Source organism: Amphiura filiformis, chromosome 9 (assembly GCF_039555335.1).
Source record: "Amphiura filiformis chromosome 9, Afil_fr2py, whole genome shotgun sequence".
NCBI lineage: Eukaryota > Metazoa > Echinodermata > Ophiuroidea > Amphilepidida > Amphiuridae > Amphiura > Amphiura filiformis.
The window spans coordinates 767,592-786,318 of record NC_092636.1 but is presented as its reverse complement, the minus strand read 5'-3'; the positions used below and the strand labels follow the sequence as shown (position 1 = coordinate 786,318).

The window sequence follows — 18,727 nt, the reverse complement described above, 5'->3', positions numbered from 1 at the left end:
GGCGCGCAAGAAAACACGGTGCGAGTCGGACAGTGCAACTCGTGACACGATATCAGCAGAAACGGGACATAACCGGACTATGTTGTTTCAGATTGGCAAGGCTATGTTGACGTTGATCAGTCCAGATCAGAAGTCATTTATGCTGACCAAGAAGTTTCGAGATATTTCATTTTGTTCTCAGGTGAGTTCAGTTTTAAATAGCATCCATTGGGCTATTCCATTTAAAATCCATACTACCCCTGTGGAAGATTTTGGAAATATCTTCTACAGGGGGAGTATGTTTTTCAAATGTAATTTGTCCAGGTTAATTATTTTGACACCCATTCTCCTCTGTATTATGGCCTTACCTATATCTACGATAACTGGAGTGAGTATTTCAAATAGTAGTTACCCAACTGTCTATCAAATTCAGACTCCCCTGTGGAAGACTTTGGCTAAATCTTCCACAGGGGTAGTGTGGATCTTTAATGGAATAGCCCATTGTTTACATTGTAGACAGCAAAAGTTGCTGTGCTCTCTGGGAAAAAGGTCTCTCTAGAGATAGATATACACATGGTGTTGTGTATCTATACACAGTTTTCCCAGACACTACTGATCAATCAATATTGAGTCCAGCATTTGGTCCTTCACGCCCAAACGCAAAATAATATGTTAGGTTCATCACCCAAATTTTCTACATTTCTAAATAAAACTGAGATCGGAATTTGATCACTGTCTGAACAATTTAAGACCTTTTATGTTTTCATTTTTAACAATTGTCAAATATTCTATAATTTTGTATAAAAGGTGTCAAAATTGTCTAGATTTCATTTACGACCCCCTTTCGTTTGGGTATTTTTCTGCTGCCAAAAAGACCTGTATTGTGGAATTCTCCCCACCCATGTGTAAAATGTTAACATTGGAGAAAGGTTACGGCTAGGAATAAGCAAGGAATATCTCTGGCATTACAGTGCCTTGTATGCACAGTGCATCATCCGATAAGCAAAACTAATCCTACATGTATCTGTCTTGTGTGGATGAAGAAATAAGCTAATATTTCAAAGAAACAACCTGTGTAGATGTAATTCAGGCTTTGTAACAATCGCTTTTGTAAGATATCTGCAAGTTCTGTTGCGGCTGCTGGTGTATCCTGTAGCAGGTGGCTGGGTTTTGAAGGTCAATGCAGAGCCAAAGATGAGCTTCCTGAATTAAAGAAAAAAATTGTCTGTTAGGCGCCAAAAAACAACAACCTGCTTTCAAGTATGGTCGGTCAGGATTTTTTTTAAAATTTTTTTTCTGGAGGCTAAAATGACCCTAAAATATCACCAACATTTGGCAAAAATTTGATGATTTTTGTGCAAACATATTTTGAAAAAGGTTTGAAAATAACTAAAATTAATCTGGAGTTAAAATGTAGGGCCAACAGGTAATATGAACAGTATATTGAACACATTTGATTTTTGGGACAAAATTTTTTCATGACTACAAGTACATCGGCATTTAGGTTAAGGGGGTAGGGTTTTTTAACAAGTGTTTTTTGTGGTTGGAGCAGCACTTTACTGGATCAGCTGATGCTTTTCCCACTTAGATATGAATGAACTATGAACATGTTAGGATCTTGTACTTAGTAATAATGAGCGTAATAATTAGCATTTGATTAGAATTTAGGTTTAGTCAGTTGTTACTGTAAAATATTAAAAATAACTATATCATTTAGTGGTGCAGATTTATCTAATTCATAGTTTTTAAATATGATATTTTTTAAATAAAAGTTTGCATCACCGAGTGACACTAATGTTCCAATATCTGTGCTAACATACTGTTATTTGATATATTTTTCACAAAAATATTGTGATATATGTAGGATGTGAGAATATAGGTCAAAGTTTTGCAATGTCACAATTTAGAAATGAAACGAAAAGCTTAAACTTACAGGAACATGCGTGTAATCACGAGCAATCAATGGGCTGTTGAGTTGAAATACAACCCCTTTTGGAAGACATGACCTTAATCTCCCATTCAGGGAGTGTGAATTTCATCTAAATGGGGTTACCTGAATGGGTGACTCCATTTGAAATCTACACCCCCTGTTAAAAGTCATGTCTTCCAATAGGGGGTGTATGTATTTCAACTAGAATATCCTAACCAATCAATGCATCTTTGTGAAAATTACTTTAAATGAGAGATGGAGGACATTGTCATGGATAATATACTCTCCCTGGTTCATTGCATATCAGTCAGTGTTTAATTACTGTCTCTATACTCGCTGCCTACATAATAAGAGAATGAAATCCACACAGTTTATACAGTCTCTCCTTGTTATACACAGGCAGTATTAATGGAGAAATGTCTCCTCGGTATTAAGTTCTATAGATACATTGTCTTCAATCTCCGGTCTGTGGGTGTACACCATTCTACAGATATATGCGCAAATGTTCAGGGTAAATTTACTAAAAGGTTGCGAGGGATATGTGCAGCGCTTCAAGTAAAATAGAATTCTTATTAAAGTTACTATTATACGATGTGATTGAAAAGGCTGAAAATAGTAACATACCTTACTTATGTGGCTTACTATCTTACATATTACCTTACTACCACAAATGTTAGCAGTGGTTTGCATATAGCTCTTGCTTCTCTTAATATATACAGGGTATCTCAAAAATTGTTACCTGTAGAAAATGGACCCAAGAGCAATCAATAGGTGTCTTTCTTTTAGGTTATTTTCTGTTCACCCTTATTATCAAAAACTGTTCTGACCTGGGTTGTACTTGGGACCCGGGGCAAAACAGGCATAGTGTGAACACAAACCAAGTTCCAACTATGTATCTTAAAAGCAACTTTTAACTAACATATATACGCAGGGCCAGGGGTGTCAAGAGTGACTAACCATCAAACTATCACACAACAAAAGTTTAAGATAACGTTTAAAAAACCCACACCTTTGTTTTCACATTTTTCCTTTAAATTACATTTTCTTTTTCTCTTATTTTTGCTGAACCATGAAATGGTATCAGCCTATATTAGTGTATGTCCCTTACTTACTTACTTGCTTACTTACTTACTTACTTGCTTACTTACTTACTTACTTACCAACCATTTGGTCTAAAATGGACATATCTTTAAATGCCACGAAGGTATGAACCCCCAAGTGGTGTCATATGAAAGAGAAAGAAGTAAAGAATATGATAAAAATATTTCCTAACGTCAGAGGTCATCCAAGGGGTCACAGGGGTCAAAAAAGGTAATTTTAACCAAAAATGCTCCAATTAAGCTGATATTTATATGCAATGATCCTTATGACATTCTAAACATGTTTAAAATATTCATTTAAGGTCATTAAGGGGTCATAAAGGGGTCAAAGGTCAAGTTTCCAGAAATGCTCCAATTGAACTGATATTTAAATGCAATGATCTTTAAGACATTCTAAACATGTTTAAAATATTTTAAAATTCATTTAAGGTCATTAAGGGGTCAATAAAGGGGTCAAAGGTCAAGTTTTCAAAATGCTCCAATTGAGCTGAAATTTAAATGCAATGTTCCTTATAGTACGACGTCCATTGAGTGACCTCGGCGATTTATTAGCTATGATGGCGCCCTTCACATTTTTAAATTGTTTAAATTTTACTGTCGCAAATTTTATAATGCACCAAGGCACAAACACAGTGAATTCCTTTCAAAATCGGAAGACCTGTTACAAAACTGCTTACCTATATTGTGAAATATCATTCCAATGCTTGTCTTAAATGTATTCAGGAGGAATTTCGAGATGATTATATCGGAAAAAATCGCCGTGTTTTGGCTGCAAGTCATGTCATGAAATCACTAAAATCTGGATGTTCGTGGCGTTAATAATTTTTTTTTAAATATTTCCCGTATTTGCTCAAAAATTTGAAGTAAATCCAGAGGTAGCCACTGTCATTATAAACACTATAATGAAGTTTCCAAGTACTCTCCAGGGATAAGACAGCCATAAATCATATCAACGTGCGAAGATTAAGCAGTGCAAAATTCGGAAACCCGTGCGCCAGACGGAGATTCGCGGAAGTTTGAGTTGCGGCGTAGCCTCTATGACCTTGGTCACGCATCCCCATCTTAAATGTTCCAATAAATTCAAATTCTCACTTACGTTCATAAAGAAATGATAGAATTAAATATTTTTACATGAAAAATATTTATTTTTTATTTTACCTATCAAAATCATTGTTTATTTCACATTTTCGTAAATAACTTAAAACAGTCAAATCAGCGAGGTTGGCTACGTTATGGGGAATACCGATTCGGGATTCCCAAACTATGTAAATAAACAAAACGTATCCCGAGCAGAAATGTTAGATTTGAAGTATTTATTTATTATGAAGAGACTTCTAAATTACAGTTTAGTGAATTTCCGCTGAATGCTGTTTTCAATATCCGCAAAATTAAAATTCCTCGTTTTCACTATTAACTCAAATATGCCTATCAGATGACATTCACAGGTAGCCTACGGATGCTGAACAGGCTTTGATGAGTAGCAGCATTTAGTAGAAGTGATAATAGGCCTATCATGCCAAAAGCCCCTTCATAACGAGTACCCACTATTTCTATGAAGGACAGATATGAACCCACTTGGGGAATAGCTGGGAGGAAGCATATTGGACTCGGGGGATGGTACTTGATGAACCCGGCAAGTAATGATATAAAATTGATCGATTGAGCCCATATCTATTGGTAGAGCTATGGTCGAGTACAATATTTTAAAAATCATAGCAAGACCAATAAATATTGGGCGAAAGCATCTAATTTTATCATTATTATGTTTTGGCTCCGATATTTTCACACACTTGGATTCATCAAAACATAATGAGTCCGATCGGATCCTAAAATTTGGTGGCCTTTTTTACAGTGATTTTGAATTTGGATGATCAACATGTCATTATACTTTTGCTGTATACAGTCTCGCGGGCCTCCGGTTGTACTCTAGTTTTCGGCCTCTGGACCGACTGGGACTGGATTGCAGATAGAAGAATACACAAATGGCCTGTGCTTGCTCGGATGAGATTGAGATGGACTCTGTGGCACAGTCTTATAGGGCGTGGCATGCCCCTCCTCATTGGAATCAAAATTTGACAAATTCTATTTAAAAATAGTGCCCCCCCCTCAATCATATCCAGCGAGTCCCAAGGCCTGGAATGAGCCCTCACCAAAAAAAATTTGATGACTCACTTTTGGTTCATACATAGGTTAAAAAAAGTCCCGTCTCAAAGCGCCCATGCAAATTTTGTTTTTCTTAGCATGTCCATTTCGGTTGAAATGACAAAATAATTTTTTGTTTCCTTTTTTTATAGTTTTTTGCCGTTTTTTTTTGTGTAAAAGAACCTAAATTTTATGCTGTGTACTTTTAAGTAAAAAGAACACTAGCAAATGACATATTAATTAATTCAAATTTTTTTTTTAAATCTTTAAAAAAAAATCTTAAAAAAACAACCGCATTCGTGTTTGGAACTGCCAATTGCTTTGAGACATAGCTTTTTTTTTTATAGTTTAGCCTCATCAGGACATTTGCTGGATCGGAATTACATCTCCTGCTCTTGGTCAATCACAACTACAGCTAACAAAACACACATTGGTTCAAATATTTTCTAATCACATTTTATTTTAGTATCAAACAGAAATTTGTCACAAATTTCTTAACAACTATATGAGTTCTTCACAGCCATTTTATTTACCACAACATGGGTCAGTCACCTACATTAAACATTACACTTATCACTTAAAATTCACTCTATCATGACAGTTTATGTCATTTGAATTCAAGTAGCACATTTTCAAAAATACAAATGTATTTTGGGTTTTAGCATGTCTCCATTTGATGACTAATACCATTCCAATTCTTTGAGGTAATTGTATCATTCATATCAATGGTTCATGCTCTTGACCACCCGCTATGCCAGGGACATGTTCTTATACATTTACATTTCACTTTGTATTAACAATACATTACAATTCTTTGCATTTGCATAATACACAAGCCATTCACCATTTTAATACCACCATGCACCACATTGTAAACAAACAGTCTGTACGACATAACAGCACAAATTCAAGTACCATTTTACTGAAGATGACGGTATCATAAATCGTCATATCATCTACAAGCCATTCACCATTTTTCATACCACCATGCACCATTATGCACCACATTGTATCAACAAAAGTTTGTACTACAAAAAAAGCACAAATTCAAGTACCATATCTGAAGATAAGGGTTACACAAGTCATCATTATTTATGTAACAATACATTTCAATTCTTTAGATTGCATACACATGCCATTTAATACCACAATTATGCACCACATATAAAACAAACACTTTTTCTGAAATGAGTCTTCATTGTCATACCCTCCATGTACACCTATCCAATTCACATTTTTGGTCAATCCCATAAGCCTTTGCATGTAGACCTGAGATGTGGTCCTTTGACACCACGCCAATGTGTACATCATTTAGCGAACATCGTTACTGTGCATTTGAAAGCCATGAAGTGCGCAGTAACAATGTGTACATCGGCATGACAACATCAGAGGTCTACCCACAAAGGCTTATGGTATTTCCCGAAAGGTGAATTGTGTCTTACCCCCTCTCCATTTCTATATTACCCTTCTCCATTTCTATCTTACAATCCATTTCCATTGATTACTGTCTTACCATCCCTCCCCATTCCTGTCGTACCATCCCTGTCGTACCATCCCTACCCATCCCTGTCGTACCATCCCTACCCATTCCTGTCACACCATCCCTCCCCATTCCTGTCGTACCATCCCTACCCATCCCTGTCGTACCATCCCTACCCATTCCTGTCACACCATCCCTCCCCATTCCTATCGTACCATCCCTGTCGTACCATCCCTACCCATTCCTGTCACACCATCCCTCCCCATTCCTGTTGCAGCATCCCTCCCCATTCGTCGTACCATTCCTCACTATTTTCCTGTCTTACCATCCCTACCCATTGATCCCCCTCTAGTCTTACCATTCCTTCCCATTCCTGTTTTACCATCCCACCCCTCTCCATTTCTAAATTACTCCTTGCTCTCATTTAGATATTTAGGGATTTGTAATTTGATGAAACCACAATTTGGTGTAAACATTGTATTGTATTCCAGCACTTCAAATTGATTTAAAAAATTCTTATATGGAATGGATTTTGGATTCTGAAATTTAAAAAATGCATTTGCCTAAAGAAATTAGCTATATACATGTATAATAAGGTATTAAATTAATTTTGTTTAATGAATTTCTGAAATAAATCAAACCAAAAATTGAGAGCTTTCAAATCATATAACTTAATTTGGCACGTATGATTCTTTATGATTTGTTAGTGTAAATTATATATTAGTAATAACAAGACTAATGTGCAAGTGAAATTAATTCTAATAATATATAAAACAATAGATCTGAAAAGTTTTTATACAGTGGAAACTTGTTAACACACTCTTAACCAAAATGTCTGATAACAGTGATTTTAGAGTCTCAAGTTTATAAATAAACTCATGATGCCACAAACTTAATTCATTAGCCCCAGCAATTTCGTGTTAACAAGTTTCCTGTATTTTGCAACATAAATTACCGTACTGACGCGAGTATAGTCCCACCTTCGAGTAAAGTCCCACCCCAAAGTTTCAAAAAATTCTGAGAAATATTTTCGGTTTTGGAGTGTACCTGGACCTGGAGCTAAATGTTAGGATCATTCATGGTTGATTAAAAAAAAATTTAGGCCTATATGTTTTGAATAAATTTGTACTCATGTCATACTCTATTATGAATTCAAAATGCATTGAATTTGTATACAAATTTATTCAAAACACATAGGCCTACAATTAAAATTTTTAAATTTTGAATTTTTTTTTTTTTATCAACCATTAATGATCTTTACCATTTAGGTTTAGGTCCAGGGACACTCCAAAACCAAAAAAAAAAAAAAAAAAAAAATCGAAATTGAGTATAGTCCCACCCCAATTTTGAAAAATGTTCACCCCAAAACGGGGTGGGACTATACCAGTCAGTACGGTATATAATCTCATAAAGTACATTATACACAAAAATAATAATAAATATTTGTAATTATCACTAAATAAATTTTGAAAGACAAACAATAAATTTAACAATTACTTTTTATTTGACATAGAATATTTGATGCAACATTGTATTTGTTATTTAATAAAATCCTATTCTATTGCAGCCAAAGGTTTAATTTATAATGAATGTTTGATTATGTAAAATCAATAATATATATCAATCAACCAACATAAATTTTGATTTTCGGTCAACTAACATTATTTTGTTAAAAGATAGAATTACATGTACCGGGGAATTGAAATAGATTGCATAACAAATACTTGTTGAAGGAATCTTCTATATCAAATATTTGGAGTATATGGACCTTAAGGGCTCTGGAATGAGCGTTTGGACAGTATTTTTTGTGGGATATGAGAGCACATCAGACATATCAAATTGAATTCTGAGTACGAAGAATGTCATTCTGATATCAACAGACCTTGTCAAGTTGTCCCTTCTACGCGATCGCAATTCACCAGTGCGTATCTGCATTTCCTGGACTGCGGAACTAATAAAAAATTAACTTTAGACTCATATTCCTTGATCATGATATATTTGTATCCAGCTTCACACCATTGGTGATTGGTTGCAAACATCTCACTAGTGTGGCAGCTATTTTCCAATCACTGGTTAGTATAATAAGGTGGCATAGTTGTATCTCAAGCTTCACATCACTTTATTGGTTGCAAGCATTGGGCATAGTTTATACCATTGTGAATCAAATAAAAAGGTGGCACATTTGATCCAGCTTCACACCACACGTCATTGGTTGCAAGCATTGGTCATCATGCCACCGTAAATCAAATCAATAAAAAGGAAGGCAGTATTCCTCCAGCTTCACAACATGAGTTTCCACGAATGTGTAGGTTGTAAGCATGGCACTATGCCTTAAATTGTGTTGAGTCAAATGAACTCCATATGTACAAACCTTTCCATCTGCAAGACAAAAACAAAACAGAGATAGATGGTTAATATAGTACCTTGCACCTTTTATTTTTTAACAGTGATACATTTTTCTCCATGCATACCAACTTCCCAGTTTGTTTCTTGTGGGGCTTCCACAAATCAATGCAACTTGTGAAGATCCGAGTGACTAGAATCTATCTCCTACCGCATGCACTTGCTTGCAGTTATTCAACAATGATTAAAGCTTGCAGTTATACAACAAAGAAAATGGTTGCCATTATCAAACAAATGGTCTTCTGTAGCAAATCTGTACGGTCGGGGTGGCTTTTGTCACAGGAAGATTTTGGTGCCATGATTTAAAGGGAATTTAAATTGAAACAGCTGTGCATTAGTAGAAGTCTTGACCTACAATTTACCTTACAATATTTACATTACCTTACTTTACATACTTACCTTACACAAATTACATTACAATATTACAAATTACATTACAATATCATACTTGTATGAAAAGTTTTCAGTATTATATGGACTTGCAATATAACAAAACACAATTTAATGCAGTTTTATATTTTAAATTTCAACAGCTGAAGAAAGCAAGTTGCTGTTGCAATGTTGGTGTGAATCAATTATCAGGACAGAATTTTGACAGTCAATGTATACATGCAGCAAACATTAGAAAAATATATTGCATTGTAAAGTATACATACCTTCTCCGGCACTTCTCAGTTGGGCACACCCCGTTATTCAACAACAGTTCCTCTGAAGTCTGAAAGCATAATGCAACAAATAAATTAATCAGGCACAATCAGGAACAGCATTTTCTACAGTACAGCTCCTCTTCAGTTGCATTTGCAAGAGTGATTTATAGCTCCTCTTGATGACTTGTTAAATTCATAACATTTGGCTACATACATCAGGCATGAGACTGCACTTTCCTAAAAACAAACTGACAATGCGTGTGAAATTGGGCAAAAAGTACCAAAAACAGGCCTAAATTTAATAAAGTTACAGAATTATATTTTATTGAAAGACTAGTCTTAAATTGATAATCTAACAAGTATCCAGATTAGTCAAAATTGACAAATCTCCCTAATGGAAAAAGAATTATTTAATATGTGGGGATTTTTAAAAACAGAAAACAATAAAAAAAAAAAAAAGAAGGATAATCGACCGACCGACCCAAATTTCAATTTTTCCCACTTGAGGGCAACACAACAAAAAAAAAAAATGTTTTGCCTAATAAAGAAGTTGAGCTGCGGGCGCTTGAAATTGTCGAGTGCAATGACGTCCCAGTTAAATACAATGAAGGCTGACGACACAAATAACCATTACGTCATTGCACTTACACAATTTCGGTAGCGGGAATTTTGAATATCGTAATGTTGATGAGAGCCGACTGTTTTATTCGCTTTTATGGTCAATTTGAGTTTGTTTTAAATAAAACCATGTGATTCGTGCTTGATAATTGTTTTTGTAACATAGGAATAATGTTCAGGGTTCCAGCACCTTTTTAAAATTCAAGGACTTTCAAGGTCCAAAAGCACGATTTTCAAGGACTTACCACAACACAAAAATCATGATCGCTCTCCATGCGGCACATATTAACAAAGTGACAGCTCCTCCCCAAATTTTGTCAAAATTATATTTTAAATTCCAATTTGCAAGGACTTTCAAGGACTGTGTGCAGTTTTCAGGACTTTAAAGGCCTTGAAAAGCGTTTTCAAATTCAAGGACTTTCAAGGACCGTGGGAGCCCTGAATGTTATGATTGCCCGAGACTCCTTTAACTAAAAGTTGTCAAGAAAAAAATTGTTGGCGCAAGAAACAAAAATTAGGAACGAAATAAAAAATAAAAAAATGTTTGCGTTGGTATGCATCGGTAACCATAACTTGCGTCAGTAGCCATACATACAGTGTACGTTGATAACTTGCGCCAGCAAATTGTGTATCAATTTCATCTGATACACGCGACCACAATAGCATTTTAGAATAAAAATGAAGCACACTTGAATGCGACGGCAAAGTAACCAACACGCCCTCTTCAATTAGTCCAACCGAGAAGTTGTTTTACTACATTATTACTGAAGTTCAACCGAATAAAAGAAATTGTTGCTCCATAAATTATAATCATTTTCATAACAAAATATGATATGAAAACACAGGTGAGCAATGTATGAATATATGGAGAGGTTAAACAGGTTGTAAATTATCAATATTAAAGGCCTATTCAGTGATTTGCTCATCCGGACGATAGTAAAAATCATCAAAATTCAGATTTTGGTACCTTTGTCATTGTCATAGATGTGCTGACATAGTGACATAGCCTGCTAGTGGTTCAACCGAAAGCTGTGTATTTACGACAAAATAAAGGCATTTACATGAATCTGTAATTTCTGTACTCTCAGTACAGAAATTAGCTACATGTATTTGAATGGGGCTTCAACTTCTTCAATATTGCTGTTTGCTTTTTGTTTTTTGCAAAATTTTTCATTTCAAAAATACCAAATGACAATTTGAATGCCTTATCCTTCACTTTTAAAGCAATTTATAAACAATTTTAATTTTTTACACTTTCGCTGGGATCACTGAATAGGCCTTTAATACTTTGTGACATTTATAATGAAAACATAATTAAAACAGTCAAAAACGTTATTTCGATAACTTCACAAAGAATTGTTTTAAATTTAATATATTTGAAAATTGGTGACGATTGAATGAATTGAATTGTCTACTTGTATTACAAACGGTCACCGAATCACGAAAGTAACAGGAGTTGTACACACGTCACTTGACAGTACATGTAGATACATTGTAGATTTCTCGAATATTGTACCAAGTCATGAAGTCCAAGACGGCAAGAGCAAACCAAATGAAAAGTCAGTAAAATTAGGATTTAGGTCATAGCAGCTGAATGCTATGCTGGGATCTTGTCTCGTATCATAATACATGGACATGGTAATTCATGAATTGGTATAAATATGTTGAATTTGTTTGAGTTTGATTGACATTCGACATTCAGAACTTGTCATTGACCCGACAGAATTATCGAAAAATTGACATAATGGCCATCAGGATCAGCATTGTAAATTACGAATAAACAATCATGACAATACCTGATGTAATGCAGCAGTGAGTTTATGGCTATTTATTTAATACATGTATAAGCTTACCAATCATGTTACAGTACAATCGTTGTTCGGCGAATCGCCATATTCGTGCACTGACAACACATGTGAAAGAGCATATCATAGCGCACATGTCATGCACGCGTGTGCGAATTTTGCTCCAATTTTGAGACACTTTTTCTCTACAATCCGTATCTTGCTCATTAACGGTTTTACAATCAAAAGTTGCCTAAAATACTAATGAAACAAATGCATGCATGTAATTTAGGCTCACAGGGATAAGACAAGAAATATTCTAATCAACTTAGCGTAAACAATCGTAAAATACCACTTACCAGTACAGTCAAGGGCCGCTGCTGGGGATGATATTTTCCTAACCGGATTAGCAAGGTTAATCCCAGATATATATTAAGAAAGTTCCTATAACTAGGTTTATTTTAAACCAAACCCGGTTTAAAACAATCAATCTGACCTTTTAGAATCGATTAGAGAAGTAAACCCGCTTATGACGCGAAAATATATCGATCTTGATACCCACGAGGGCTCAGTTCGTCAATGCGAAGTTCGCATCGTAAAAACTTGACCTTTAACGGTCAAATCGCGAGTTGGACGTCGTACTACTTATGACATTCTAAACATGTTTAAAATAATTTAATATTCATTTAAGGTCATTAAGGGGTCATAAAGGGGTGATATATATACATGTACCACAATATACTGCCAAAGCCCCATGGTTCAGCTATGGTGCGGTAACCGCTCTATTTATGACACGATAGTGGATAGTCATATAAGACAGTGTGCACATCCACATGCAACAGCGGCACCCTTGCAGATCCTCAATGATCGCAAGCGATAATGCGTTCATGTTAAACATAATGCGAGAACTAAGAACTTAATTATTCTATACAGCAAAGATATCTGTTTAAAAGTCTATGAATTTACACTATCCATAAAAGTAACTTTCATAATCTATCCACCAGACCCATATGAACAATATATGGGCATTTCCGTGCAAAAGTGACCCACTGGACATATTTTTGCTGAACCATGAAATGGTCTCAGCCTATAGTAGTCTATGTTACTTCCTTACTTCCTTACTTCCTTACTCGGCAACCTTTTGGTCTGAAATGGACATATCTCTAAATGCCACGAAGGTATGAGCCCATGAGTGGTGTCATATGAAAGAGGAAAACATAAAGAATACAATAATAATATTTCCAAACGTCAGAGGTTGTCCAGGGGTCACAGGGGTCAAAAAAGGTCATTTTAACCGAAAATGCTCCGATTGAGCTTAAACTTAAATGCAATGATCCGTATGACATTCTAAACATGTTTAAAACATTTTAAAATTTATTTAAGGTCATTAAGGGGTCATAAAGGGGTCAAAGGTCAAGTTTTTTTTTAATGCTCCAATTGAGCTGAAATTTAAATGCTATGATCCTTATGACATTCTAAACATTTTAAAAACATTTTAAGATTCATTTAAGGTCATTAAGGGGTCAAAGGTCAAGTTTTCCAAAATGCTCTGGTTGAGCTGAAATTTAAATAATGATCCTTATGACATTCTTAACATGTTTTAAATATTTTAAAATTCATTTAAGGTCATTAAGGGGGTCATACAGAGGTCAAAATTCAAGTTTTCAAAATGCTAGCTTTCCACGATCAAGGTATATTAAAACGGCAATTAATGAAACAGTCTTATTAAAATTAATACTATCCAGCACAGTATTGCTGCTTGATCAGATCGTCACAGTCATCTGCCTAACTTACCTTGTGCCCTTGCAAAGGGCACAGTTGCTCTAGTTTATTACTTTTCCTTTCATTAACACCACTTGGCCGTCATACCTTCGTAGCATTTCGAGATTATGTTCATTACAGACTCCAGGTGACAGTGGTATAGGCCTACCACAATATACTGCCGAAGCCACATGGTTCAGCTATGGTGGGGTTATCGCTCTAGTTACATGGTTGAACTTATTACACAAAAGAAAAAAAAAACACAGCTTGCTGGAGTATCGCATCGCGTGCATAAAGTTAAACGCGCTGAGTGTACACGCCCTGGTACAGAGGCGGTTTGTTGGCACGCTTGCAGCGCAACCGCGAAAAAGCATCAACATCACTACCGAACTTGAGGTGGTGAACCAAATTATATAAGCTCAATTCGGGGGCTGGGCACTTGACTTTGGAAGTGACGGGATGTGCGGACAGCAGTTCAAACTAGGGGTCTTTCGGTGATAGCCTAGACAACAAAAAAAGGAGGGTCTTTCAGTGAAAAAAAAAAAAAAAAGGGGTCTTTCCCTGAGACTAAAATCTTACCAAAAAAAAGGGGGTCATTCAGTGAGAATGGGGAAATTTTTGGGTCAAAATATAAAAGTTGATACAAAATTCAGTGAGAGATTATCAGGAATTTTCCCAGAATTTAAAAAAAAAAAAAGGGTCTTTTGGTGATAGGAAAACAAAAAGGGGGTAATTAGGTGAGAGGGAGTTTAGTCAAACAAAAGGGGTCATTGGGCCACACATCCCCATCACCCATTTTTAGTGAGTGCCACCCCCACCCCGCCCCCAGGCTCAATTCATAGTGCTCCTAATATCATAGTGTGTAGAACATTTGTCAATCTTGTGGTTTTGGGAAGGAAGACGAACATGAACCCCTTGAAGAACTATATAGTCTGACCAAATTTGCTTGAAATGACTTATAGGCCTCTAAATATGTAGGTGTATTTGAACAATAAATTGCACTATTATGGGAGTGCAGCCACTCTGTAAATCCAGGAATATAAAATATCAAATTTTGCTCGCAGAACTAAATTTAAACATCCAGTTGACATTTGTGGTAAAAACGTTGTTTGTTTACTGATGTAAAATAATTCCGAAGTTACAAAAATGTAGATTCAAAGTGAAAATTCTTTATTTTTACAGCATAGGAAATATTTTAAGGAACTGGTTTATAAAAATAATATTCAGTATGTGTTTGATGCTAGCAGCAGTTTGGAAATCCATACATCATGTGACCTTTAGCAGAATATAAACATACCTGTGAGGATCTCGAACATGCTCATCTGTCGTGCCGCAGTTCTTTGACCCCAATGTCTATTCAGTCATGGATTGACCTTTGAATGTATTGGGTACTAAATATCATCCTCCACAGGTTGAGGTCAAATTTTGATCAATGATTTTTGAATGGAGTTAATGGATGTGCTATTTAAAATGAGACCATTTTGGTTATTGTATGTCATGTCACCAATACAACCACCTCATGATATTTATGACACAAAGTAAGTACCAGGGGCAGGTTCATGAGTATGAACACAATAATATTTACCTTTATACAGCATTAATATAGGGAGACATTATTTTAAGACCACAAACACAACTCATTCTTTTTTAGAAAGACAGTTTTGGAATCCACCCTAATGCAATAATACTCTAGTGTGTAAGTACTGTTAAAGAGGAAGCCCTGCCACAGCAGTTCTTCTGGGGTGATCCAAACCTGCCTGGTTATCAAATTAATCAGTGACAAGGTTATCTCTGAATTTGACAGGTGATGTTTTAATGTTATTGCATCAATTAGCACCTGTCAAATTCAGAGATAACCTTGCAGGGGTGTAGCAAGTGCCTCAGGGGCCCATGGACAAGGAGCAGAGTGGGGTCATTTTAACATCTGCTTTAATATTAACCCTATCCCTAACCCATTTCATTTTTGCTATTACTCTGAGTCCCTGAACCCCTCGGCCCATGGACTTCCGGCCACCCTGTCCACCCGCTTGCTACACCTTTGTAACCTTGTCACTGATTAATTTGATAACCAGGCAGGTATGGTTCACCCCAAAAGAACTGCTCTAGCGGGGGATTCCATGCTACATTTATTGTTGTGTTTTTTCTGCATTACAAACAGCTGTTCTGAAAATAAAATTTTCTTTTATACATGTAGGTCTATTTCCAAGAAAACTTAAAATTATGAATTTAAAATAAGCAGAATAGTTAAAAATCGGTAAAACGCAATACTTTATTACTACTAGCATATAGTGCGCATGTTTCTGCTCAGACAAACCTTTGTGTGGCCTATAAACCTAATGCTAATCAAAACCAATGTCTTTCAATCTTTTTGCTAATCTCAATGCTAACCATCAGCTCATCATTCCAAAAGTTCAACATCATCCCAAATGAATCCTTTGAAACACTGCGTATTTGCCAAAGAAAAGTATGTAAAATAATGAAATTAGTATTCCAGATAATACTCCAGATAACCGGGGCATATATGTATACATGTAGGCCTATAACCCAAGGTGATTCCATTTCTGCATCACTTCATTTTTTCTCTAATCTAACTTAATTACAAAGGTTGGTATCAAATTTATTCCAGGTAAGCATAATCAATGTACGCCAAATTTTTTTAACACGAAAAACATGTATTGGCATAAATTGCTTCATTCATTACACAGCATTTTTCTCACCAACTTCAAAATTATGCCGGCTTGAATTTCAAAGCCTTTTAGCCCGCCCATGAGAAATGAGCGATACTTTGCAATTCAAAATCACATCATTAGGCTACAAGTGTGTACCTGTAAATGGCATGTTGTAAAAGCTAGAATTACAGTATTTACATAAGTTTGATAATTGCATCGCCAAAGGGAGTTGGAAATGTTTTTGATTGTTCCAGTATTGCACGATCATGGAGGTTTCTAATTTGTCGTTAAGTGGAAGTTGATGTAATTAGTAATTAGAGAAAAAGTTCTCGGCCATAAGAAAAAACATAAAATGTTGGTGTACTGTCTACATTAATATAATTAATACTCTCCGTTATTATTTTGCCCAATAAAATTTATATTAAAAGGAAGACACATGTAGTGCTATCAATGTAATAAAATAATAAGAGAAAATGAGTCTCGCATGTCAAGCTATGATTTCTACATTGTGAATTACACAATGTTAAATTATGAATTTTGAATGTTAGATTTGAATGAAGCCAGCATCAACATTATGCAAGCTATGCTGCATACAGGCCATGGAAATAATGTTCCCTCTTTGGGAACTAATGAGCCAATTTCAGCAAATGTAAGAAATTTTGTTTAAAATATTTCTAGGGGTGGTTGAAGCTTTTCTAGCTACAAAAATAGCCTTTGGATGCATTAATTTGTGCATCATACAAAAATAGCCTTTGATGCATTAATTTGTGCATCATATAAAACAAATTCACAAATGCAGTAATTTTGGTGACAATTTATTGCATTTTACAAGTCATCCCAATTTATCCTACATTACTTTATTCCTGCCCTTTTCTATGCCCTCCATGCAAACAAAAGAAATGACATACTTGTTTTAGCTTTATACCCCAAATAAAATCAATGCTCCGCTCCATCAGACTCATTTGATTTGATCTTATTATATATATATATGTGATTTAATCAAGCAAAATCAGTAGGAAGTCGGAAATATTGATTTTGAGATTTAGTCAAACAAAGGAAATAATTTTTTCTCTTTCCTAAGATTGTTTTAGAAATAAAGTAGAAAAATGAAAATTGAATATGCCGGACTTCAGACTGATTTTGCTTGATCACACCACATAGGTGCATGTGCCGCTTCAACATGAAAGTGAAATTAATTGAGCTTGTAATTGGAATATTTTTTGATAAATTACTAGTAGAGACTTATATATTACCATAATTTAATAAAACCAAATTGCAAAGAGTAACATAGAGAATTGTATGATGGTATTGGCAGAATATTGTACAGCAGAAAAGAAAAACGGAACTGCATTTCAGTACTTAATAAAATTGTAATTATTGCATCATGATCTAGACAGTAATTTATCTGTTTTTATTTGGTGTGTTGACAACTACCATATTCTATTTAATTATTAGAAACAGATAATTTTTGTGTTGATGATATTTCATACTTCAATAATTAAAAAATAACTTGAAAAATTGCTGCATTTTTTGTTGCACACAATTTGTGCCCCCTCAAAATATTCTTATACTGACATCAACATTTTGAAGTATTGTATTAAACTGCCTGAGTACCTTACTACCTATTCAGCGCCCCAGGCACTTAAATCTTTTTCCATGGGCGCTTATTTAAATTATGAAATGAACATTAGAAATGGGAATTTTCATACATATAAAGCATTCAAAATACAGTGTGTGTATGAAGTCAAAATAATAACTAAGTGGAATGTTTAGAAGTAATTTTATTCAGATGTGACACAGGTGCATTGAAAAGGACGCTCATACAGCTGTATCTCGAAACAATTATGTAGAGGGCACTTATTAGGGGAGGGGCTCTAATTACATGTGGGTATCATACGATACATGTTTGAGCACTTTACCTTTAATAATAACCAAACATATCAAGCTGCACTATATAAATACACTTTAAGCTATATAGATATGAAGAGAGTACAAGCTATTGATAAGAATTAGCTAATAACAGTTTCTATGTGTTTTGTTTTTTGCATCCAGGGCATTCAGCAACCGGAATATTTTGGGTTCATTTGCCGAGAGAAATCACATAATTCCAATTATATGTGTTATGTCTTCAAGTGTGAATCCGAAGCTGTGGTAAGTTTATTGTTATTTTTATCATTGTTGTTGTTGTTGTTGTTGTTGTTGTTGTTGTTGTTG

General features: G+C 35.1%; 1 protein-coding gene and 1 long non-coding RNA gene across 2 annotated transcripts in view; one reads left to right on the top strand and one right to left on the bottom strand.

The window, feature by feature from the left end:
- The first annotated feature begins 16 nt into the window (after positions 1 to 16).
- Positions 17 to 18,727, top strand: part of LOC140160496 (TBC1 domain family member 1-like) — a 110,188-nt gene continuing 91,477 nt past the window's right edge. The window contains 2 exon segments of the mRNA XM_072183730.1: positions 17 to 181; positions 18,566 to 18,664. Coding sequence (XP_072039831.1) covers positions 80 to 181; positions 18,566 to 18,664 — 201 coding nt within the window. The 5' untranslated portion in view covers positions 17 to 79.
- LOC140160493 (uncharacterized) lies at positions 8,517 to 12,456 on the bottom strand. The gene is made up of 3 exons (XR_011859983.1): positions 12,443 to 12,456; positions 9,691 to 9,749; positions 8,517 to 9,010 (listed from the first exon to the last, which is right to left on the bottom strand). It is a non-coding gene; the product is annotated as an uncharacterized lncRNA (long non-coding RNA).